At 39.0% G+C, this 26,788-nt stretch overlaps 1 protein-coding gene across 2 annotated transcripts in view; it reads right to left on the bottom strand.

The window, feature by feature from the left end:
* Window positions 1-26,788, bottom strand: part of opcml (opioid binding protein/cell adhesion molecule-like) — a 349,349-nt gene that overhangs the window by 258,382 nt on the left and 64,179 nt on the right. The window contains exon 1 of one of the 2 annotated variants that reach the window (XM_035435362.1): window positions 12,623-12,641. The exons of the other annotated variant lie outside the window; for it this stretch is intronic. Coding sequence (XP_035291253.1) covers window positions 12,623-12,626 — 4 coding nt within the window. The 5' untranslated portion in view covers window positions 12,627-12,641. Of the gene's footprint in view, window positions 1-12,622; window positions 12,642-26,788 lie in introns of those variants that run through there. 2 annotated transcript variants of the gene reach the window in all.

Genomic DNA, 26,788 nt, shown 5'->3' with positions numbered 1-26,788 from the left:
AAAAGGTCTTGTACAGATGAGACTAGGATCAACTTGTATCAGAGTGATGGCAAGAGCAAAGTACGGAGGCTAAAGGTGCAACCCAAAATCCAAAGCACCCCCCTTCATCTGTGGAACATGGTGGTGGGGGTGTTATGGGTAGGGCATGAATGGCAGGTACTGGCTTATTGTCTTCTTTGATGATGTAACTGCTGATAGCAGCAGCAGAGTTAATTCTGAATTGTACAGAAGCATTTAGTCTGCTCAACCAAATGCCTCGACAGCCATTGGACAACTCTTCATCGAACAGCAATACAATGATCCCAAACATACTGCTAAAGCAAAAAATTTTTTTTTTTTTTTTCATAAGGTTTTTTCATAGCCAAAAAGGGAAAATTCTTGACTGGCTAAGTCAGTCTCCCAATCTCAATCCTATTAAACATGTATGTCATATGCTGAAGAGAAAACCTAAACCTAAAACCTAAACAACCTCCAAAACAAGCAGGAGCAGAGGATGGCTGCCATACAGGCCTAGCAGAGCATCATCAGAGGAGATACTCAGCACCTGGTGATGTCTATGGGACACAGACTTCAAGCAGTCAGTGGACGTAGCTATATATTCAACACAATCACCTTGTTCACAAGTTATAATGACATGATGTGACAGTAATTACATGTGACAGTCAGTAATTTGAACAAATTATACAAGCCAAAAATAAAAGTTTTACTTTGCATGAATAATGTCATTTCATAAAGAAAAATACTGGACAAGGAGACACTTGTTCCAGCTGAATATAACATTTCCAAAAGTTAGATACATCGGACTGCTCAATTAGGTAGGTATGAACTGATATAACGTATAGGAAGCTGTAATGATTATTTCTTCATTTTTGTTATATGTTATTACATTTATTAATAAATGTAATATGTCAAATAGAGAAATGGTTGCAGAGCATTGCATTAATCGTCAAATTTTGTTTATGGATGCAGTGCTGCCGCTGCTGTGACACCCGCGCAGCCATGAAGGAGGTACGGAACCGGGTGAGGGCACCACTTCAGCAGCAGTGCAGCGGGGTGCCTATGGATAGAGTGGCTGTGGATGTCCTGGGGCCTTTTCCAAACACCAATAGGGGGAACCACGGTGCTGGTGGCCACGGACTACCTCACAAAATGGCTGGAATATGCGTTTTCCTCCCAGGATATCTCCCAATTCCGGACGTCTTATGAATTGCACTCCAACCAAGGGAGAAATTTCAAAAGCCTGCTCTTTGCTGAAGTCCGCCGCCTCTTTGGCGTCAAGAAGACGCGTAGCATCCCCAGAGCAATGGGCTAGCAGAGTGGTTTAACTGCACGATAGCCACCCAACTGGCACTGCTGACCTCTCACCGGCAGCGAGACCGGGACCTGCACCAGCCCCTGGCCCTCCTGTCCTACCGCTCGGCTGTGCAGGAGTCCACTGGCTGCACCCTACCGGTGCTGTTGTTCGGGTGGGAGCCAGTGGCCTAATTTCGATTTCAAAGGTGGGGGGGACACAAGGGTGCCGTGAGTTCGGGAGGGGGTGGGGAGGTGAATGGGGGGTCTCTGGCAGTCCTCCCCCAGGAAAATTTTGCTATTAAGGAAGTAAATTCTGCATATCAGTGGCTTCCGAGAGGCTAGGTGACTAGATTAGAACAGATAAAATAATATATAGGCTACTTTACATCTGACACCTGCCACATATTTGTTAAGCCAAACTTTCACCTTTTCTCCCTTATGTGACCCACTTGTAAAAGTGCAGGGGACTGTACCCCCCATAAATTACACCTATGGTGGGAGCTGTGGTCACCAGTGGATTTGGAGTTCGGCTGGCCTTCCAATGACGGTCTATCCAGCAGCTCTGGTTCTGCTAATGGTTCCGTCTCTTAATACCTTCGGCGAGGTATAGAGCTGACTATGACTGAACTGTCGTTGTGACCTGACATTTAGCGGGGGTTGTTCCGAAAGGTGAGAATAAGCAATACGGTTGTATTGTTTGAACAGCTGGTCTGCTTTTGTGGTATGCACAAATGGAACAGGCCAAAATTGGCAATTGAGCAGAGATGGATTGGCAGGATGGATTACAGTGCAAAGCACAGCAGTTTGTAGAATTTGGAATAACAGAAGAAATTAATTTTAATTACAGCATAATAACAGTACAGGGTTATATTAAATCATGTTGATTACAAGACAGATTGGATATCGTTCTTAACTGTATACCAATTACACGATCGTAATTGAAATTTTTGTGTGAGGCGCACAAAGATTAAAAAGGCAATGGCACCACATTAGACACTATTAAACAAAAGGAATGCGCTACTGACAGGCGATTAAATTGGCACACCTGTTAAATAAACACAACGATCAAACACAAAGAGCAGAAGTCATTTTAAAATGTGTATCAAGCCGCTTCTGCATGCTGAAATGACAGAGCTGTGCTAAAGAAAGGGGCCAAGATTTCAATCACAGAAACTGAATCCAAACACACCCCAGGTCAGAATCATATCATAGGGTGACTTGATGCGATGTTTTCAGCCACTAGCAGGAATTTTCTCTCTTTCTCTCTCTCTCACACACACACACACACACACACACACACACACACACACACACACTACTGCTCAGAAAGTGTTAAGCCTAACCAAGCTGAGCGGCTGCAGCCCTGCACTGCGACATTGCCAGCACTGCTTACAGGCTACAGCACCTTCCGCTGGCTTGTTTGACTCAACAACCCCACAGTTCCACTTGATCCAGTTTGCAGTCTGCATAAGATGGGTTCATGACCCCCCTTCCACTGGAGAACCCCTGTAGTGTGAGGCCTTCTTTTTCTCATCAGTATTCAATAGCATAATGTAGACACTGCTCTGTGACACACTTCTTTGTCTACACCTCCAACGATTTCACAGTAGATCCAGGGGAGGCATTCCATTCGTATGCTATATCATATTTGTGCACACCCACCCCAGCGAGGACAGCATGGTTCTCCATTTGTGCCAATGGCTAGAGAGGTTGTGACCTGTGGCAAGGCTCTTTTTGTATACGAAGATCAAGCCAGGTGTGAAAAATATTGCTTGTCAAACAAAGACCAAAGAGTTGTAGACATTATAAAGAGGGCACGCTTTGTGAATAACGATTTGGCGGAAGGCAGGTCTTCCTGTCCAGACAATCGCCTGAGATTTAGAAAAATGCAAGAGGCTATCAGGACGAGATGCCGAAAACTAGCAAGTTTCTTGAGCCGACTCAGAAAATGGAAAATTGATTCTGAGATACATAAATGCTTTTCTCGTCCTCATTTCCAAGACTGTCTGGCGGATTTTCAGTAAATAATTAGAACACGCTCCGGAAAGGGGGGTTCCTGGGTTCAAAACTCTGTGAGGTTCAGTTTGAGGGACACCAAGGGAAATGGGAACAGAGGTTAAAACAAGAAGAAAGAACAGCTTTGTTGCATATGATATGACACATACAGCGGGCCCAACTTTCAACAGCTGCCCCCTGTCAGAGGACGCTCAAATTCAGGGCAAACAGCAGCAGAGGGATTCGGCATCGCTTTGCCAGTCAGACTTATGAAGAAGCAGGAATGGTTGAAATTTAGAGCTACATTAAAGAAAATATGAATGAGTCTAGTCTGTGTGTGTGGGTGTCCATGTGTGTGCGTGCATATGCGAATGGGGGTGGGGTGGGGTGGGGCTGTAATTGGATGAATCAACAAGTATATAATAAGGGTGTGTATTGCTTGTGCTCTTATCTTGCCAAGCAGCCTGCATAAGGAACAGAAATAAGGAACTTCTGACAGCTAGTGTTTGAATATTTCAGTCTCTTCTGCATAGGAAAAAAGAGCAGATGTCGCTATCATTAAAGAATTAGCAGGTAGTGGCAGACTGCCAATCAAGCCCACATGTGCAGTATTCTACTATGGTGAGGAAAACATGAAATATGAAAAATCCAGGAAAATAAAATTACTTCCATTAGTGTACTCAAATGTTGAAATATATTTTATTATTATTATTATTATTATTATTGTTCTCATAATAATAATAATAATAATAATAATAATAATATTAATAATAATAATAATATATTTTTCAACAGACACCACAGACAGGTACACATTGCAATGGAATAGAATAAACTTAAGTGCCTTATACAGAGAAGTAAATAATGGCCGCTACATGCGTGTTGATGAGACAGAGTGGTGTTTTGGAGCAATGCATCATGCGCTAATGGCCTTCACCTGCCTATAATTCACAGGCAAGACAAATGCATGTGCTGGGTTAAATAAATGCAAGTCCTTTCTGTAATCTGTGTGACGGATGTCTGTGTCAGGCATCGTGAAATGCTTGACTCTTGAAACTGAGAAGAACCCACTGCTGTCTAAATTACTTGCGTCTAAATTGCCTGCTATGATATGACAGCCACATATGAATCAAATGAGGAGACATTAAAGTAAAGATTCATTAATATCAAATGGAAAACTGACCAGAAAATAAATAAATATTTGATTATAAATATTTGACCACAGACAGCTTACAAATTAAAGAAAAAACCTGAAAGACTTAGCCTAGTGGAGAAACATAAGAAATGCAGATGCTTCCATACAGCTGTACTGAATAATACAATTAAGCAATTAACAATCTATCATGCTCTGTGGCATGTATAAAAAATTCCGAGCAGGCCCAGCTGACCTTGATTTTATATCAAGATGGCAAAAGGAAAAGATCTAAGCTACTCAATCACAAAGACTGCACAACTGGCTAGTGTTTCAATAGGAACAATGAATTAAGTGATATCTGGATTTCGACCACTGAGAAAGGCATCAGTACATATGGTCAGCAATTGTGGTCGAAAGCACACATTCGATGACCGTAATGCTCTTGCATTAGGGTGATAGGTACTGTAATGAAAACAGAAGAGCAACTCTTCCTCAGGTGACTGAGAATGTCAATGCAGGACATGATTTGTTAATGGTAGTTTGTGATGAATTTGCGCATCTGTTTCTCCCTGATTCTAGGGGCTATGGAGGTATTTTAGTAGCACAAAGCCACAAATTAGTAGAATGGATTCACAGATCTGTAAATGGGTTTCACACATCTGTAAATGGTATTTTTGGCAAGAGGTATTTTTGTAGCATAAATCGGTAGAATGGAATCAAAAATCTGTAAATGGTTTCCCAAATCAGAAGTATGGATTCACAAATCTGTAAATTAATGTGAGAATACAAGCAATAAGTCTAAAAAAAAACTTGAGTAATTACAACCTTTCAAATCAACCTCTTACGACCTCTCAACCTTTGCACCAAATTTTGCAGTGCATCTTGAGCAAAAGATTCGAAAACTTGTAAAACAGGATTCGTAGTTGTGGTAATGCTAATGCTCAGGTGAGGAGGGTCAATGCCTGTTTTTTCCAAATGATCAGATGAGCGGATTCTGGATGATGCTGTACTTTACTTTTACCATCACATTTCTTCACGAAGCGAACCTGTCATCTATAGCCAAATCCTAAAATAAAAAATAAATAGGCAAAGGCACCCACCACGTTCCGTCATATTTCTACAGGGAACCATGTAACGGATAACTACATCAGAGAGCGCAATGGAATCTAGGACAGGGTATTCCATCTAAATCAGCTTTAGGAATCGAGCTTGTTAACATTCATGACAGAATTAGCAAGAAGAACTGACATTAGCTAGCTAAAGAGCACCCCGTCCTAGATTTCAAATTATTGCAACCGCCAACACCACCAAGTCTTGTTTACACACACACACACACTACTGCTTGTTTAAGGCTTTTTGCCTTCTGTCTCGTCTTCAGCAAGTGAAATGCATGTACATTTGGGTGACTGTGAAGAACCTTCCAGTTTTTGGTACAGAAAAACCCCATGGTTGAATTAGCAGTATGTTTATGGTCATTGTCCTGCTGCATGGCGAAGCAGCGTCCAATGAGTTTTGAGGCATTTGGTTCGATCTAAGCGGACAAGATGCTTCTGTATACTTCAGAATTCATTCTGTTACTGTCAGCCGTCACATCATCAAGGAAGACAAGTAAGCTAGTTCCAGTACTCACTTCATATTCATTACTTCACTTCATAATTTCATATAGTTTTATTTCAAATCAAATTCATTCAATTTCATTGTGCTGAAATAATAAATGTAAATACAAATACATAACTACTGTATGCATTTCATGTTTCAGTAGGACTGACCTATATTTATCATAATCCTGTGCTTACTGTTGTTCAGCACTTTCATGAAATAAGCAGTCATAGCTTTTAAAGTAACCTTCACATTCCTGTCACAGTTAAAACATGTGCCAGCAACTATGCAGGCTCATAGTGTCAGTGTGTGCAACGGCATCGTGTAGGAAGGCTGCGGCCCTGTGACCCCGCCTAAACACCCACTGTGTCTTTGTTTGCTGGTGCTGTGGATGCTTGAATCTGAGTACAGATGGTGTCCTTGAGTTTCTGGCTGTGTCATGCTACAAGAACTAGGATATTCTCTGATGCTGAGAGCTGTCAAGTTGCACAGACATGGACCCATTAATCATATAACAGCAAAAACTGCAAACCGAAATGGATGCGGTACGCATGCATTTGACTCCCTGTATGTACCACTGCTTATTTCACTATCTTGCAGCCATTTAAACTTATGGATCTTGGCACAGCAAAGACACAAAAAAACATCTGCTGAACCCGTCAAAAGGCTCTTTCAAGCTCTGTAGCGACCAGCCCCGCCCCTCGCGTAAGCGTAAGGCACATCAGCGCAATTTCCCGCTGGCATCTGGGCACTGCCTGTTCTCAGCCGGCGGACGACACACAGGGGCTGCCACCGATCGCCTGTAATTTACTGTGCGGTCTCCCCGAGCGCCAATGTGTACCTGTGCCCTGCTCCTCTGACTGCAGCTGATAAGATAGCCGCGGTGTCAACAGCTTTCTGACGCGCTCTCTGGCTCAAGCCACAGCACAGCGCATATGCTGTAGCGAGCCGGGCAGAGGGAGGGGAGGTGCTGCAGATCCCAAATGGCATCCCGGTCAAGCCGTCCCGCCATGTTTTTCGTATAACTCCAGGCAACTGAATGCGCGTGATATCCAAATAGTTGGAATACAATCAATCACAGCTAATAAAATCTGTTTTTTTTTTTCATCTTTATAAAAGTCACTCAACATCTCAGCATTTCCCAATATAGATATACATGGATTCTTGCGAATTTCTTTTTTTTTTTTTTTTACTTTTGACACATGCGTATATATACATTTCCAAAAAAAGAGACCAACTCTTATTATCCCCAAAACATTATGTATAAGCTCTGCCCTTTTGCATATCACATCTAAGGCATTTGTCAGAGCCATTATTATTATAGCTGATACAGTCTATATGGAGTATAGTAAATTCAGTGCTGAATATTGAATTGTATCATTCAGCATTTTTGTGAATTCTGGAGAAGATTTTACCATTCTTTAATTGAATATTCATGTCAAACATCTCTTTCCCATTGATCTCTATTTTATATATAATTAGCTTCATTATTTATAGTATTGTCTTATATTGCTATTACCCCTTTTATTGAGCAATATTTGATTATTATTTTCTCAATCAAGGTTTCTGAGAAGTGTGGGAAGTTTTTTGAAGCAAGATTTGATTAAATTCCTTATCTGCACATATTTATAAAGTATGAGTATCTTGCAAAAGTCTCTCTTAAATAATTAAAATTAGAACATGTATCATTACTACATAAGTTTGCAACATTTTCAATCCCTCTTTCTTTTCACTATCAGGTTACACCATCCATAATATTACCAGGAGTTAGATAATTTTTCCATTATGGACTTATAAAATGTGTTTTAATTAGCCAGAAACCTATGAGTTGGTCCGACATTTATATACATGACAAATTATAGTTTTTTTTTTTTTTGTAATATTTTTCACAGATTCTTCAATGACCCTATAAATGGAATAGCATTAAGAGGGGTTGGGCTGACCATATCTAAGTATTAGTAGTATCACTTCGCAGCCAATAACAAATTGTGCTAAGTTGTGACAAGATAATATATCCTTAAATTATAAACCTTGGCAAGACATACACTGAGAATATTTAAAACATTAAAACAGAGAAAGGTTTTTATATGGCCATGTTGTATTTATAATTCCGGAACATACTGGCTAACACAGTCCTGGTTCTGAAACACACTACAGCTCTATCTGTTCCTGCTAAAACAGATATCTTCTGCACACTGTATGGAGGCAGTTAACCTCCTGTGCTCTCCCATGCATGAACCTGAATCTTCAAAATCCACAGGGGTCCACAGTGCTTCATATTCTTGCAATTTCTGACCTAATTTTTCTGAAGCTGTCAGCCAAGTGAACCATGAACTTGATAGTTTTTTTGAGAAACAGTAGGGGCTAATACACTAAAGAAATTAAGTGTATAAACCCTGGAAAGAGTCTTCAAAATCTTTCAATAATGTTCACTGGGGAAGTCACACCCTACAGTGCCATTGTGCACTTATATATACATTCTGAAAATGTGTTTCTGAATTGTTTGGTAAAGCTCAGGTACGGGAAGGATACGTGAAGTGAATTCTGAGATCATAAATTCTTAAGAGGTGTACCGAAGAAACAGAGACATGCTAAAAATAAACAGAGCTTCTACAGAGGTATTTTAACATTAGAAATTTCATTCCTTCTCCACTCCAAAAGCAGAAAGCAAAACTTGTGAAAAATTGTTGGGTGACAATCAGAGGTGGGTAACCCGGTTTCAAAGAGTAAAAAGACTGACCATGTGTTTTCTCCACCACCATGCATTAAACCAGCTGATTCTAATTAGCATAACTCCTCAGCATGATAGGAGAACTAATTATTGTAATCAGCTGGTTTAGTGCATGTTGGTGGAGCAAATATATGAACAGTCTTTTTACTTTTTGAAGCCGGGTTACCCACCTCTGGTGACAATGTAGTATTGGGTTAAGGGAACTGGGCATCTTACTCAAAGGCTGCAAGTTCACTTCTCAGCTGGGGTGCTGACTTTAGACAAGGTACTTCACGTGAATTGCTTCAGTGGGATGTAGAGCTGTATACAGTAAATGAATCATATGGAATCATATCCGTGTGAATTGCTCTGGATAAGACCATCTGCTAAATGCTGAAATTTAAAAGCAGGCTTGTCTTCCTTACTTCTCAAACTGTCAATTAGGACACATTGCTGGGTTGCATACAAAGTCTGTGATTGCCCACTGTTAGAAGTTTAAAAATCAGCCTAGATGTTGGATGGGTCTTGAAACCATGAATCATTCTTTAATCAAAGATGTGTCAAACATGAGAGTTCAAAATACAGAGAATAGTTTCCAATTTACTGGCCATGCAATGCATCACTGTTTCCAGCTCCGAGTGCAGGTGTCAGTTGATACACATGGCTCTTGAAATGCATAAATGTTAGAGCTGAACAGTGGTTAGAGTAGCCAGGGCTTACCATAGGCAAGGTGCATTGGGGAGAAAAAACAAAACATTTTATTTAGTTTCATTTAGCTTCCATAGCTTTCTAACCAACTCAGGGTTAAGGACATAATTCTGACCAATGGAGTAGATCAAAATAAGTGAAAGTCAATTTCCATTTGAGCTTGGTCTAGTTTACCATCAATCAGAAATGTTGAACATTTGTTCTAAATTCAAAGCATTACATCTGAGGCCAACCTAACACAGCACATCACGCAGTCAATGAGATCCCTACTGTCAGAAACCATGGTGGAAGCATCATGTTACACCTGTCTGCAGCAGAGACTGGGAAGCTTATTAGGACAGAGGGGACAATGGATGGAGCAAAAGTGTACTTATGTTTGATAAGACCTATAAATGGGACCTAGCAGGACTATGACCCAAGGCACAAGGCTAAAGCTATACTCAATAACCAGGATTTATGTTCAATTTACTTTCACATCTTGATTTTAAAAAACTGTAAATTTTGCCTCCATATGCTTGCATCCTACCCGCATCATGCAAATCTCCCCTAGTTGTAGCTACAGTAACTGGCATACCCAACAACACACAAGTTAGCAAAGATTTCATTTAAATTTGAAATGTATAAAAAGCTAAGCTTTAACAGGAATATATTATGCCCTATTCCATTATATTACTTATTTGTGACAAATTGATGATTCACATTTTCATCATATTCAAGAAAATCATGTGGCTGATATTATGAAGTAAAAAATAAAGTATGCATTCATGAAACTATTTTCCACTACACTTAAGAAATATATGTAAACATTGAAAACTGTAATGACAAAAAATAAATAAATAAATAGATAAAAAATATCACTAAGGTTCAATAAGTGATTTTGAGAAATTTGGAATTTGTAAAATAGGTAACGGCTATTTGTATTTTGTAGTTATTTGTGTAATATTAGTGGTAATCTGTGATTAGGTATTAGGTATTTGTGATCTTTTAATATGTAAAAAGACAATTCACAAAGTGTTTGTCTTGTATTGATTTATTTAATAAAATATAATTATGTGCTAATAACCATGAGAGAGTTCTGTGACCCGATATGTAATGAACTATAATTACACATCCCACATGTCCTTATTATCCTGTTGAGAAGTATTGCAGCTACCCCTTGGGTGTTGGCCCTTGGTCATGAATCATACCTCGGATCTTAGGAACACATATCAACTCTGTGTGTGTGTGTGCATGCATGTGTGTGTGTGTGCGTGTGTGTGTGTGTGTGTTTGTGCATGTGTGCGTGCATGTGCGTGCCTGTTTTCTTTAAAAATAAAGAATAATTGCACATCAGTGCAATGCACATTTAAATTGTCCGTTGAAATGGGCTGATTGTTACTGATTGCTCAACAGGTGGCTTCATGAAGAGGCAGCACTAGAGGCAGCTGCTACAGGACTGAATTACAAGCTAGTCCTGGTAGCTGAAAACACAGCCTCTAAACGACTGGGAAAGAAACAGATGATAATGCCGTTTTCCCCTCTGAACCTGACCCTGTACAATTCCTTTCAAATAACATTTTAAACTGTTAGAGACCTTCAGTTGATGGTGCTACAGTTCAGTGATAAAGACAAGATACAGACCCAAGTCAGCACAGAATTGGGATTATTATTAAATTATTTAACATTATTATTCAATTAAGTAACATGGGGCGACTGATTCGATAAGATGCATGCTTTGAAGTGGTAGTCACTTCATCCAGGAATGATTTTCTGAAATTTCTGCCTCATTAACGGAATGACATTAAAATTACACTACATACAGCCAGAACACAGAGAAAACAACTTCTTTACCATTGTGTTTGTTTTGTGTTATTTTCGGCTTGGCAGATTTCTTTATCTCAGGTGAATAACATTTCTTATATTTTTAAACATAATATCATTTCACATCAATATCATAATATCAATATAATTTATACTGCAGGTTATTTACAATAGCAAATTAGATAAGTCTGCCAACCAGAATTTTATCATAAAACTTTGCAGTCATAGGACCAACTCCTTCACCACTGGCCCACTCTGCAATCACCATGGGAACTGGCTGTGATGATTGGTCACTCATTGTATGGTTGCAGATTTCACTGCAGGAGGTCTATGCGACATTTTAATTTCAGTCCGAGCCATGATAATTGGATTAATCTTGCTGTTCTCCGTTAACCTTTTCGAAAGCAAATTATAAACTCCATAATACTCTTGCCTCTGTGTGATGTCCTTTCTTCAAAGGAATGATTAACAATATTACTGGGTAATAAACTAACACATACAATTCCTTTGATTACTAACATGCATTAGCATGACTACCTTATACCCTTGTTCCTATGCTGTAACTAAGTCAAATGGATATAAACGTAAACTGAAGGAACGTATCCTGTACTTTGTGTTTGTTACAGTATGTTCCTTGAGGGGGGGTATAATGGTGCATGGCCCCCTAGTATGTCAAGTGCTCTATTAAGGTTAATCCATGTGCAGGCATCACTTCTATATGCCTTCTTTGGGGTACAAATTCTGGAACATTACCATTACCATTCTGGCACACAGCCTGTCATGGAAATGTCCAGAACACTCATCCAACATTCGAAGGCAGCAAAAAGATCACAAAGGATCGCAAGAGAGGAAGTATTTTTTCCTGATAGAATTATTGTTTTCATGGAATCATAGATTTAACGACCTGATATTTTTGCATAACAATGGCCCAAATAGAACTATCAACCTGAGTTTTGCTTGACAACACTAAAATAATATGGTCAAAGGACCAAAGAAGAGTATTTCAGGTTCAGCTCATTAAGCTGATAAAAATCAATAAAGGTAAAATGAACTAATATATAATCATTGTTGGTAACTGTTCTATAAGGTGATTAGCTGAGTGATAAATCGGATAATCCCCTCTGAGGTGGTCAGCTATCAGAAAATAATGACCCTTGTGGAGGCAACCTCCCTTCTTCACTTCTCTGGCGGTCATTATTCCCTGATAGCTGACTGCTCATTGGGGATTATCCCTAATGTACCATTCGCCATCAAACGACCAAACATCATAACAACCAACTGCTAAGAAGTAACCTCCACAATACATATTTTCCATTCAAGTTGACTTTTATTTTATTATGGAAAAATATATTATGAATAATGAAATCAATATTCTCTCTCACCCATGCTTCATAGGGGAGGTTAGGACAGCAATGCTAGCTTGTTGGCTAAGTGATCTGTGAAAACAATGTGAAAGAACAAATTAATAGAAGTTCTATCACTCAAAACATTTAAATATTGCTTGTTTTTACAGTGAACATTTTATTACTGACAACAGAAAATCATAAAGAAATAAAATATTGATTTAAAAAAAAATAATTCTCCTGTCAGTCATTGATTACTTGCAATATTAATATTCATACTGTATATTGATTATTTTCCCTTAGTATTATCTAGGTAAACTAAATACAGAAACCACGATTGGGATGGGTGTTATTTAATTGAGAAAAATGATATTGAAAAGAGACTGAATTAAAGAATTGGTTATGAGAGGGAACTGAATTGAGGGAACAGCTATGGACAGAATTTGAGTGAATTGATACTAAAAGATTTAATGGGAAACAAATTGCACAAATTTATCCTGCCAAGTGCCTGAATTGATCTGAAGAGGAAATGGATGCCAGCTCTGAGGTAAATAGTAATTAAATTGTCAGTCTTCAGAGAGGGTCAGCTCATTTTTGCACTGCGGCATAATCCAGCCGGGCAAAAGTAGGCCTAGCTGATGCGCCAGCCACATAGGCCCGGGTGGAAAATGGGCATGCCCAGAGTTTGCCTACCTCTTTTTTTTTTTTTTTTACCATGAGAGCACTGATGAATTGGCTAAAGTGTATGCAACCCTTGTTTCAAAGACCTAAGCTGCCTGCTCACTGAAAGGGAACCACAAAACTGTGCAGACACTGCGATCCTCCAGGACTGCGGCTCAAGACCCCCGATGTAGACCATTGTGCACACAGCCCCAGAGTGCTGCCCGCTGTTTTTCTCTCTCTGTAAAGGGAGCATGGTGCAGTTTTGCTTGCCTTGCTGCCTCGGAACACCATGTCCCAGGACAGGCACCAGAAAACTTGTTTTCTGTGCATTACAAAAAAAAAAAAAAGAATGTAAAGGGCAACTCTATCTTTCATAAGTTCCTATCCAGCTTTATTGGAAAGATGTTTTTTTGTTCCTTTTTTATTGCTTCAGTTCATATAAAGTAATCCTTTTTAGGTTCATTATTTCTTTCATTAACTTCAAAACACATTCTAAAGCCAGACTTAATCAACTGAGAAATCAGCTACATCTGTGGCAGCTGAAACCCGGCTGCAATTTGACTTTATTCCAAGGTGAAATTAGACGGCGCTCATTGATGACAAAACTGGGTTGAACAAGTTTTTTTGCCCAACCGGTAGAATAATACTTGCTGGCTGAGAGCCAAAATAGTAGTAATAAAAATCTAGGCTAATTCTGAAACCACACAGCAATATATCTACAGCATAATTACACTTCATTTGAGATGGGATTTCTTTTGATCACCCACGAGTGGAAGCTATATCAGCACACAACAGTAATAGAAATTGTCACATTTACTGTAGTTAATGTATATTTATAATGTATATAAATATATTTTACAATTTAATATATTTTATTTCATATACAGTCCATTACCGATAATCAGTAAGAATCCACAGTAATTAAATTTATTAGAATCTGATATCCTATATATATATATATATACAGTATATATACCTTCCTATTTAACTGAATATTCTCCTCAGGACACAGAGTCTAAAACCCCTGTACACAGACCGATTTTTCTTGCTGCAGTGCAGCACCTGAGCTTGGTCCGACGTTCATTTATATTCCTTTACAGTTCAGCGGTCCGGACTAAAGTGGCTTTTAAACACCAGTGGCGGAGATGGAACGTCAGAGCAGAAGGGAGTTTGTTTGTCACGGCGGCCGTAGCGCCATTTCGGCTGCAGTTCCGCTCACTTTAGCTCGCACAGCACCTGTCACGGGGAGTCCTCTAACCGGCTTTCACGCCATAATGAGAGTCGAGAGTTTCAGCTGAAGTTGAAATTCCACTTTTCACTTTACTGGGCTCAGTAAATTGGACTTTAAGACAATTGACATTTGATTAAAAAAAGAGATTGCCTGTAAAAAAATAAAAAATAAAATAAAAAAAAGAACAGAAAAAAGAGCATAGTTGCATATGAATAACAGCAGACTAGTGTACTTCCCTGGCACTGAAATGTGCTGAAATTCACAATATTCAGACATTCAGTCATCTTTCACTCAGGAAATATAAAGGAGTATGATAGGAAGTGAAGACAAAATTTGTTATTTTGCATTTTGTAATCAATGTTACATAATTTTTCCATTACTTCCACATGTGATTCCACACACACACACACTGAAGGCTTATTGGCTGAAGTAGCCCCTTTCGCACAAGCCCCTTAGCGGCCACGACGCCAGCATCCGAGTTACCAAGCTTTGAATATAATACTACATAAATGGGTGTGGATTGGCCAGGTTTGGCATCTGCGTGTGCATTTAATGTTGCACACAATCTTCACAAATAAGTTAGGACAAGTGTACCGGGGTTAGCAAAGCTCATTTTGATTTATAATGAAGGCAAAATGAAATGTTGCAATGCATATAGCAAACAACCAATTGTTGGGTAAAATGGTAGCATAGACAAGGTTTATAAGCAAGGTCATGTTATTGTAGGTAAACCATTTGTATATTAGGGGCTATTTATATAAGATCAAAATAGCCAAACAAATATTGATATTAAAAAGAAAAGCTGAGCTTCGGCTTGATGCAAAAATAACTGCAATGGCTATTAAACTTTTACTCCTTTTTGACAATTCTGTATAAACTTTGAACCAAAATAAAAAGTACAGAATTGAATAGCATTGCTAAACACAGCAGCAATAATTTATTACTAGGACAATAAATGATGGAATGACGGCATGATTAAAGAAATAATTTATGCCTTACAAATTAACAACTGTGCCTTAAAAAAAACAAATATTTGCATTTATTTGTAAGGCAAACACAATTTTTTGCTTTAAAGTTGGTAATCCTTAACATGTTACACTGTCTGAACAAAAAAAAGCATTTTCATTTAAATATTTATTTAGGATGGATTTTACAGAGGCCTACGTTGTCACAATGTGCACATGGGCCCACTGCATTTTTAATGGCTGTCAGTGTATTAACAGATGAGTCAAAGACGAAATAATCACTGCTAATATTCTTGTGTATATTACAAATACCCAAGCACCCATTATGCTGTTATGAATTATAAAGAAGGCTTGCAGCAGGATATCCAAAGGGAATTGAAGTCAGTCATTATTAGTCTAATGGAGAGCATCACTGCTGTTACGTGGCTATATTTATGTACCTGCAGGTGCAAAGCCATGACCATATAAACACCAATGGGAGCACCTGCAAAGCCAGCATGCTTAACAAATCTTTTCTTTCTTCTGCAGGAGTGATGAGGTCAACACATCTGTATACTGTGTACTACTCATTTTTAATGTGTGGCTTTTCTTCCCACTTAAAACAATCTTAGCTACTCTTGGGTCAGAAGCATGGAACAAGAAATGTCTACACCAGGGGTGTCATAGGTGTCATAGGGCTGGGCCATGGATAAGACCGGACACCCCTCATCTACATGATACAAAACAGTTAAAGACACAGCAAATTCTGTTTATAAAAAAGAAATTATAGAATAAACATGTCTTATGGCAGAATTGGCACTTAAACGTTGATCTGTCCTGTAATATGCCTATCCCCGAGGTACAGCTGTACTTAATTGTGCCACACAGGACACCCTTGAAGTTATAGTCATATAAAACAGCCAGGGTGAACTTTACGACTAGCTATTCGATATGCCAAATAAACAAGATAAGCAAGCAACCAAAGGACCATGAGAAACCAGTGAAAAAACCTGGCCAAGCATATCTGTGCGTCACATATGAGGAGACATGATGCTGCTCCTTATCGGGGTTGTGGCTGAAGCTTTATATATGCCAATTGATGATGCTAATCTTCATCTAACAAGCCTGTGGTGGAGGTTTACATATGGAGAGATATGCTGCTATTCCTAATCTAACAGGGTTGTGGCTGAAGCTTTACATATGGTCATTTTACATTATTGGTCTGAGGCAGAACAACACGATGCTAATCTTAATGAAATGGGACCGTGACTGAAGAGCCGTGCCTGCCTCTCGCTCAGGCATTGTGGCTTCCTCCTCCTAGCGCAGATCCATCAAAGGGCTCTACGGTGAGCCAGGACCCGGATGCCCTGTCCAACTGATCCCGCTAAGCCAAATGTGATGTCCCCGAGGCCTGGCCATTAGACAGCGAGCTCCTTGTAGCCAGTCACCCGGTGCCTGGGTTTAAACTAAGCCATGCACAAGAGCTGAAAAAGCTGTACTCCCCCTCCCCCCACCACACCCCCCACCCCCTAACCCCCCCAGATAGTGTCTGGAGTGATCACTTTGACAGAGAGTGATTCCAGTACCAGCCTCCAAATCATCACACAGCAATACAGAATGCTCTTTTTCTGTCAAAACGATGCCTTTTTAAAATACATCTTCTGTTATAATACCGTATCTCATATCCACTGCATTTTACAAGCAAATCTCTTTGAGTCCTTAGCTTTCCTTGCCAAACCTTAATAAGCTTTGTTTGACCTTCACACAAAATATTTTTAGGATTTCTTTACCTGCACACCCCAGACATGAGGTAAGGGTTCTACATGAAAAAGGCAATGCCCTCTAAATTAATTATTCTAACCGAAGGACAAAGCAAATTGTAGTTAGATTAAACAGAGACCATTAGCTATTTTCATCTATAACTTCAGATAAGAACTTTGTCCTTCATCAGACACTAGACTTAAATGAGCTCCAGTTTGTTTAGAGCTGTCAAAAAGTACTGTACATCAAATGTAATTAGTCCTCTGAAAGGAAACCAAGACATTAGAAGAGACTTTTCATCAGTCCTGAAGGTAACGTGTTATGACAGCTCTGGGCGTAGCACCCCCCGAATCCATTTTGTTCCTAAACACCCAGACAGAGCACGTCATTGTGTTTGATTATAAGACCTTGCATCCAAAGGACATTCAGGCAAGTTTACTCTTAAATAATGCCTGGTAAATTGATGCTTTAATGGAAAACACTTCAAATTATTGCGCCTGAGTAAGTATGCACAGCCTGTATAATTAGATGCACAATATATAAAATGTAGGTACAAAATGAATACTGTGCAATGCATCTGTGTCAAGAAACCTCATCAGTGCATTACAGGTTGGTTTAAGTAATACTTAGAGTTCGTTCTGTAAGTGGATCCCTGTTTTGTCTAAGAATGTCTCTGAACACCTCTTGTAGAATAAAGAAAATGACGTTTCGCTCAGGTGGAAATTCATCGTCCCTCATCCGGAAGTCCCTTTTGTCAGAGAATAATTTCCCAGCTCTTGAAAGCATATTTCAAATGTGTTTGTACTTCTGCATTAATGTATAATTGTCTTTCTACGAGCTCTTTCTGCTTGCTTTCAAGACATTCTTAAGACACACCTAACAGAGGTCACAATAATGATAAGGGAGGAACAACTTTTGAAGTGTTTCTCTTCTGTTTTTCCTTACATATCGCACAAATGCACAAGCATCACAGTCATCGAATGTGTGCTTCACAATTTCCGACCCTATTTACTGATGTCTTTCTCATAGATCTAAATGCACATGTCACTTTAGTCACTGTTCTTATTGAAACACTAGCCAGTTGAGCAGTCTTTGTGACTGAAGCTCCCGCCAACCGTGCCCAATAATAAACCCTCTTTCAAAGTCAATTAGATGTTTTCCTCTTGCCATATTGATCCAAAATCGAGATCAACAAATGCAATATAAGGTTGCTAGTTCTTGTTTGATGAATAATTTTTTTTTTTTTTTTTTAACAGTCACATTATCCACACTCAAGCCACCCATCCTCCTTGCGCTAAAAAGCCAAAACAACAGTGCTGGGGGCTCTAGCCTGTACCAGGTGTAGATCGTCAGATCAGATAAATTAAAGTTCTGACTCACTGTGGTCATTACAGTTCCCATGACAGTTATATAAAGAGTAGGTGTGTTAAATTGTCCTGGAACTCCCAAACTGATTCTCTCTCATTTTGGGCATCTCATCACTCTTCTTTCAGCAGATTAGCTGTGCCATTCCTTGTATTCCCCACACTGATTCAAGCTGTCCCTGCAAAAAAAGATTGAGTTGACTTTCTTGGCAATAATAAATAATAAATCCTTCTCCAATACCAGATGAAGTACTCTGTTTGCAGTTTCTGAACTTCACAAAGTGTTTGGAAATATAAGAACTATCTGTCAAACTACATTGTTAAATCTACCCTATGTGGCATGCTATTTAATAATATATTTCATATGTAATTCAATTATGATATACGCCACCTCCAAAACAAACCTTAATTGGTACTATTTAAGCTGTATCCTCCAAGATAACTGACGGGCCCTGAGCTTTTGGGTCAACCTCTCTATTACAGATGAGCAATTTGCTGATATGCATGACTGATATTCACCAATTATGTTGTCCATACAGTTTGTCTCTAAGTAAGTGATGAGACCTTTATTTTCTACCATGTTTAATAAACAATAAACAAAGACACTCTGACCTCTCTGGGGTTATGTGGGTTTTAAGTAGCAATTTTCCAGTGGTTGACTAATGAGATGAGGTACAATTCCAGCAACTACAGAACAACAAGATTTTATTTTTAATACAATATAAGAACACGTGTCTCCAGTTTCTCTCTCTCTAAGCAAGTTCAAATGGAAACATACTCAGTGTACAGCATTCTGTCTGTCGGGAGAACGGATGTCATAACTATGCAGAGCTGGCCTAAAGAACAATAATTTAACAACACAGATACAGATCCTTGGTACAAAAATATTTATGCAATTAGGGTGAAGTCCATGTATTGCCGAGTCAAGATTTGGCTATTCTTTAGCCCCAAAGCAAACATCTTCCTACAGAACCCTCTGCGTGTATGGATTATAAAACCGAACTGCTTTAAAAAAAAAAAAAAAAAAAAAGAAACTTAAAAGTAAACTGCATCATACCAACATTATACCAAAAGACATGCAATGAAGACTCATGATTTACTGCATATAGATATAAAAACTGGAAGCAATATTTTTGCATAATTAAAATCATTAAAACATTAAAAAATATACAGACATTGAGAATAGACATCCTATTGGGTATTACAAATGCCAAGACATAGGCTAATTATGTAAGCCAAGCATAAAACTGCATATTGCATCATGGTGCCTACGTAACCCACACAGAGCACTCTGCTCAGGCCGTGTCACTTCTGTATTGGGGTTAAAAGAGTGCCTGAGTTACGATGAGGACATCAGCATAGGCAGCCTGAGGGAGAGATCTGAGATGTGCTATTCAAACTGAAATGTGTATTCCTTAATCCCTTCAACACTAGACGGGGAAATTAAATCATTTAGACAAACCAACCATGCATTTGGAGATCTATATACTGGGAATGAAGTGAACATCACCAGCTAGACCCCACTCAATAAGTATGGGAGACAGTGTTTTTTTGGGAATAGATGAAGGTCAAGTCCCATAACCTTCAATATTTGATATTCCATATAGCTGAACAGCAGAAGCCCATCTCTTCAATTTCCTCCTCTTTTAAAACTGGCTGGTTCCCCTCAGCCATCAAACCGACATGTGCCACTTCTCTCCTCAAGTAACCCTCCCTTTGTCCTTCAGCTGTCCAGAATTATTGCCCAGTGTCTCTTCTCCAATTCCCCTCCAAAACCTTTGAGTGGGTGAAAACATCTGTCTTTTTCCCCCTGACAGAACAATCTGCTGGATCCAGACCAGCCTGGCTTCTGCCCTTCCCCTCTTTTAGACAGCCATCCTTTTATCACAGTGGCAAAAATGGCAACAGCATTGGGAATTGTACTTTTTCTCTCACTGGAATGAAAATACACATGCACATATGCTGGACTAGTTTGATGATTCTGCTTCCAATAGGCAGGTGCATTCAGGTATAGAAAAGCTTCTTGTGATGTACAGAGATAGGGAATTTGGTTGTCATACAGTATGTGCAGATGATATTCCTTTTAAAATAAATGATCCTGAAGACTGGACCAATACAGGCTCATATATATCTCAGTTCCTCAGAATTGAATAGCTAATAATCAAATGCTAGCAAAGGTCCAGAATTGACCAGTGATGACTTTTCTGGGAAGACACACTGTACAGATCAGAACATGATATAGGTATAATTTATAAACTGAGGAAAAAGCATTAAGACACGCGATACTTCATATTCCTTCTCATGTGGTCAAATTTAGAATACAGATGAACCCTACAGATTGTTACAAATTGTTACAATGAGATTAAGACTGTCTGGCTATATATCTGCACTGCATATTTAAAACCATTCAAAGGAATATGTTTTCTTCAAGTATGAGACCAGATGCATGCTATGCACTTGAACAAGAGTTATTCTATCTTTGATAACATTCTATTATAAATCATGAATTCAAGGTTTTTCCGTTTGAAAATGATATAATATATTTGTGTGGGATTTCAGCTATGCAGAAACACTCTCTTCACTGGCCTAAATAGTACTAACACTAATAAGACCTATCAAGGCTCTGAACATGCTCTTGCCGAAAAGCACATTTAAACTTGGCGCAGTGAAGACATAATCCACATGCCCCAGAGACAGAGAATGTGTAACACTCATCATTATATAATGATCGAGCAGTAGTAAAAAAAAAACACAGACAAGGCAATCCCCCCCTTTCTTTCTTCATTATCTAAGAAGACAGACCAGATGGTCTTGCTGTGATAGCTATCCAAGGCGGGAATATGGTGGTTCTCTCTTGACAGCCGGAAAGCAGCGGGAATGCTGAAATGGGAAGTCTCAGGAGGGACTTCCTGTTCTTGCACTCCCCCCTCTGGCTCATAGCAAGACCTGTGTGCTCGTCAGAGTGAAGGTGTCCAAACATTGTGATCTTGAGATCATTTTGCAGCTTACCGGTAAATTTAACTAGCATATTAAAAAAAAGCAAAAAAACAATGCTACTGCCTGCTTTCCCTTCTGCTGTACTTGCACCGATCAATACATGATGAAGGTTATTTAAACCTGCTTTTAAGGTCACAATGAATTTAGAATTTAAATGCCAGCACTCTGGTCTAAAAACGGTACAAAGGTACATTAAGGGCAACAGGCAAGGAAGTGCATTTTCAACAAAAAGAAAAACAATTTACATCAGAACTAAAGTCTCCACATAATTGCAACTTTTCCTTGTGTGATCTCTTGTTTGTACAATCATTTATTATGTATGAATGCATGTATATGAAGCTCATGTTAACTGAGCTAAACCACCCCCAGAGGCCTCTGCACTCATCCAGCGGTTTTTGTTGCTTGGAGACCTCTCTATCTTCCCGATGAAGTTGAGCAGCGCCCGTCACCTCCTATTTCATTTCACTTCAAAGGGAGCCATCAGTGGAGGAATCGTCCTGCTCTGGTTGTCATCCTATATCCAATATGCCTCAAAGGAAACAGAGGGAGCGAAGCACTCCCAAAAAACTTTCAAGATCAAAAATCAAGAACAAGAAATTAAATATTATAACATAAGGATCCTTCATAGCAGCACCAAAAGATACTTGATGACAGCTTTGCAGTGAGATCATGCTTACTTTGCAGAGTGTAATTTACATGCTGGCCTTAAATTCCTTTACAAATTTAAATTCTTCCCATGGTCAACTTTCTGCTGCTTGGCATAGATTACAGTGTTTCCTTGTATGTGCTATGTTAATGCTAAATGACCAAGAAAAGGTATATGCATACTATACTTCTTGCTAAGAATGGCTACTTTTTTAGCACTGTACTGATAGGAAAATTATGTCTGCCATCATATGTGACAGACAGACAAGACAGGTAAGATTTAAATATACTGCACGCTTTGCTCTTATTCTGAATAACCCCATATTAGGCTCACATTTAAGATGTTATCATAATTGCATCCTAGAGTTTTGACAAGACATGAGGATGAGTTTATTGCTAAGTTTAAAAAAAAACAGCACAGTTTAACAATAACTGAATTACTGTGTGACATTAACTATCCATTGTAACTTTGATTTGAACAATAACTGAATATTTCCCTCTTAGTTACCCCAAAATAATATCCTGCACCAAGCTTCAAATGACTACAAGTCAATAGAATATTCCGGAAACGAAAAAGTTTCAAAAACCAGGAACAGAAAAACATTACTGCAAAATGCTGTACAAGAAAAGGAGTTTGGAAGGCGAATTCAAATTTGCCAAGTCGCTAAATCGAAAGTGTCCGCGTCACGTGTGGTCTGGCAGGTCACAGGCAGACTGTCAGCTCCCATCTGACTAAAGGATTCACAGTTGGGCAATAAGGCAATGCTGCTGAAGAAACCGCTCACTCACTGTGTGATACTGTGGTGAATTCTGCATTGCATAGTGGGGCAGCAAACACGGTCAAGATTCAAGAGGGCACATCGCCACACTGAAAATCAGTGTTTAAGCAGGACAAGCATGTCGACAATAATCTCATTGTGGTTGTGATATTAGGTTTGGAAAGCATACAATTCTGAATATTTAACTGCCAATGAGAAATAAAAATCTATTGCCACAGGATGCGAAAGATTTGTTATATCCATTGTAATGATTTATATAGAGCTATAAACAACCAGGCTAGAAAATTTGATTTTGTAAGATGGTGAGTCACAATTCTTGACTCCCAATGTTTTCGTAACATCCATTTAAATCTCTGCTTAAAAATGTTTTTGAAATTTATATCAGCCGGCATCACTGTGTCATTTTGAACAACACATCAGTGGAATGTAATAATAACTTGCTGTGACAGCTTCCCTCTAAATAATGTACGCCGCTGTTTTATTGCGCGCCCAGTCAGAAACCTCATAATGTTGTTTTCCTAAGGTAATACCTTAGGAAGAACATTAGGACACAATGCAGTCAAACAACTGAGTAGAGAAAACGGAAGAAATAAAAAAAAGCTACACTTTGCAGATGTGTCTGTCTTAAGGTACAAAGGGTTGCATTGCACTTCCTCCTCAAAGAACAGTACAGTCAGTCTGATGAATGCAACAGTAGTGAGTCTTGTGAGAATATGTACATAGATTGTTTCTTGCAAACATTTTGAGCTGATTGATTGGTAATAAAAAGTAATATACCTTATTATATAATTCTCTCTAATTATGTTTGGCTGTAAATATTAAGTTCAGGGTACTGTGATGTTGCTGGTCATTGATATTTAAAGGAATTAAAGAAGCAGCTTCGGTCCCAGGGGCCCACTGTGTATGCCGGTTTTCGTTCCAACCACAACTGTAATCCCAGAACGCTATTCATTTTTAGGTGCTTTTCATGTTAGAGGGATTATTTACCCTCTTAAGCCACGTTATGCCAGAAATAGCTATGCATGCCATGAATAATTAAAGTCCCATATTCACATTGTGCTATATTCCGAACGATTACAAAAATAGGTTTTAAAAAACTTTTTAAACTAATCAAATTAAAGACTGAGGTGAATGAACAGGCTCCTAATTGGTGAAAGTGTGGACACCTTGCCAGTAAAACTAACCATTGGGTAGATAATGAATAATTCAAAGACAGAGGAAATGATAATGAGCTAAAACAAGTTTGTGTTAATAAGTTTAAGCATGTGTTCAGCAACCCAATTAGGAGTCTATTAATTCATCTCAGTCTTTAAAACGATCAGTTTAAAAAAAAAAATTGTTACCTCTTCTTATGCAACTGTTTGCAATAGAGAACAATAAGCACAATGGGGATTGTATTATTCGTGGCATGCATAGCAATTTCTGACAATGTGGCTTAAGGGTAAATAATCCCTCTAAACACGAAAAGCTTCTAATTAAGAAAAATTAACAGCTTGTTAAAATTCTGGGATTGCAATTGTGGTTGGAACAAAAACCAACATACGCAGTGGGCCCCCGGGACCAAGGTTGAGAACCACCGCATTAAAGTATTTCTCACATTCTGACTATATACAGACGAAACTGTCATAGATATGTTGAGAACACAGGACATTGCAATGTCTGTATTTGTCTGGGTTAGCCTTCAATCGGCTAATCATTCCAAATTACATCTGCTTTTAACAAGAATGTTGTCAATCATCCTCAAAGCTTTGTGAAATTGGGAAACCTCACAAATGGTCACAGATCATTAGCATTCAGAGATGGCTTCTTTTATTTATTTTTGTTTAATTGACTGAATGTATTAATGAATTAGCCTAAATGGCAATACGGAAAAAAGTTCCTATATTGGGGGACCAGTGGGTGGAGGATGGCTGTCTGTGGGTGGTAAGTTTAACAAGATCATTGTTAAGTTATTCTTTGCAAGAGCTTATCAACAATAGGGACAGAAATATCAGCACAGCAGGACTCCACCGACTGACAACATTCTGGTAATTGATTAAAAAGCATTGCCAAAGAGAAAAAAAACATGCGAACAACAGCCTCTTCTTCACTGCAATCAAATTAAAATGGATCCAAGAAAGAGCTTATGGCAAAGCATAAACTCATACAATGCTAGCTCGAACTTACTCTAAACAGACACATTTTTATGAGTACAGATGATTGAGTTGAATTAATGTGAACATTACACTCAGAAGTCTGCTTTTTGGATAAGCTCAAAATTGTTTTGATTTTGCAATGGCCAAACTGATTTACACTGCTTTGCCCCTATCTCAGTTCGGCTGACCAAGTGCATGAACCATGTTAAGTGTACATTAGGCAAACCTGGAATTAAAACTACAGATTTTTTAATGTGACACAGGGCTGTAATTATGTTTTTGGTCTTAAAAACCATACCTCCTGGTCGGGTTATAAGAACCAAGAAACCAGAGGAGTGGAGGCTGCGGTCTTGCCTAAGGGAATCTGCCATCTATTTCAAGGAGATACATTTCTGCCTCTAGTTATGCTCGAAGCCATCTGGTCAATAGTGTCAGCGCGCTATCGCTGGTCCAGTGCTTCCATTGTTAATCCCATCAACAGCAAGCATGATGGGACATGGAATCAATTCATCAATGCTGTCCCACGATTTAAAGAGGAGGCCTAAGTCAAGCACTGATTACCGTCTCACTGACATCTAATTATACGGGACTTGAACAAGAGAGCCAGAGAATGACAGTAGCCTCAGTATGCTGAGGGTGTCTCCATCTTAATTTTTAGCTGAGATGTATCTTTCCCCCTCCATATCTGAATCAGTTTTGTTGGCTTTCCTTGTTCTCGTTATTCCTTTTAATTCTCCATTCAAATAAATACGCAGTTCTTCACATTCCATGTGAGGTTTTTCTATAACTTTCCCTGGCAGGGTTTTGTCAAGCCTTTACCTGTTCAAGTATATCTTGGGGATAAAGAAAAAATGTAATAAAATTCAAAAAATATTGTGAGTTCACACAGTAGAATATACGCTGTTGTGTGAGTCATAATGCGTGCACAAACACGCACGTAAGTACGGACACACAGAGAGACCTTACTGGACCCATGTTTCCTTTGACCATAAAGCATTCTGAAAGCATAAAATTCTACCAACCCTATGAAACCAAATCAGCCCTATGAAAATGACCTCCCAAACAGAATCACTAAAACAAACTTCCATATGCCAGTCCTTGCTTACTATCCAGGTTGAATGAGTTGACGCTACTACTGCTTCTCTGAGAAATCTGAGCATTTATTTTCCAAACACGCTCACTGTTCATTGCCTGTTCGAAGGGGCCATTTTTTAACCTGAGGATCCCAAAATACTTCATCACTGCAGATGGTGAACGCTTGAAACACTCATGTCTCTTGGTAATTACTTCCTTCAGAAAAGTAATGTTCCTCGTATCCTCATTTACACATGCCCTTCAGTGACTGAGGGTGAGGGCACAGGGAGGATGCCATTTTTGGGCTTTACGGATTAGAAAGAACTACAGACCCCAGCTCCCCAGTCGCAATTCTTAAATATGCACAGTGCTCAGTATTTTAAGGACACATATGCAGTTGGTAAAAGCATAAGCATGGTCGGTATAGAATCAAATTTGGTAAAGTACACACTTGTAAATGTTTGTATTGTGGACATTTTAGTGCTAAACCCAGCTTTGTTGGTGCCTGTGCAAATCCACAGCTGTAATGACCTATCCAGTCCTCACTCCACTCACTTACGCAAACTATGAAAAAAGCTTTCAAAAGCATTCACTTCACTAAAATCCTTTGTA

The sequence above is a fragment of the Anguilla anguilla genome, chromosome 9 (genome assembly GCF_013347855.1).
Source record: "Anguilla anguilla isolate fAngAng1 chromosome 9, fAngAng1.pri, whole genome shotgun sequence".
NCBI classification, from domain to species: domain Eukaryota; kingdom Metazoa; phylum Chordata; class Actinopteri; order Anguilliformes; family Anguillidae; genus Anguilla; species Anguilla anguilla.
Note: the sequence above shows the minus strand (reverse complement) of the source record. Positions and strands in the feature narration are given on the sequence as shown.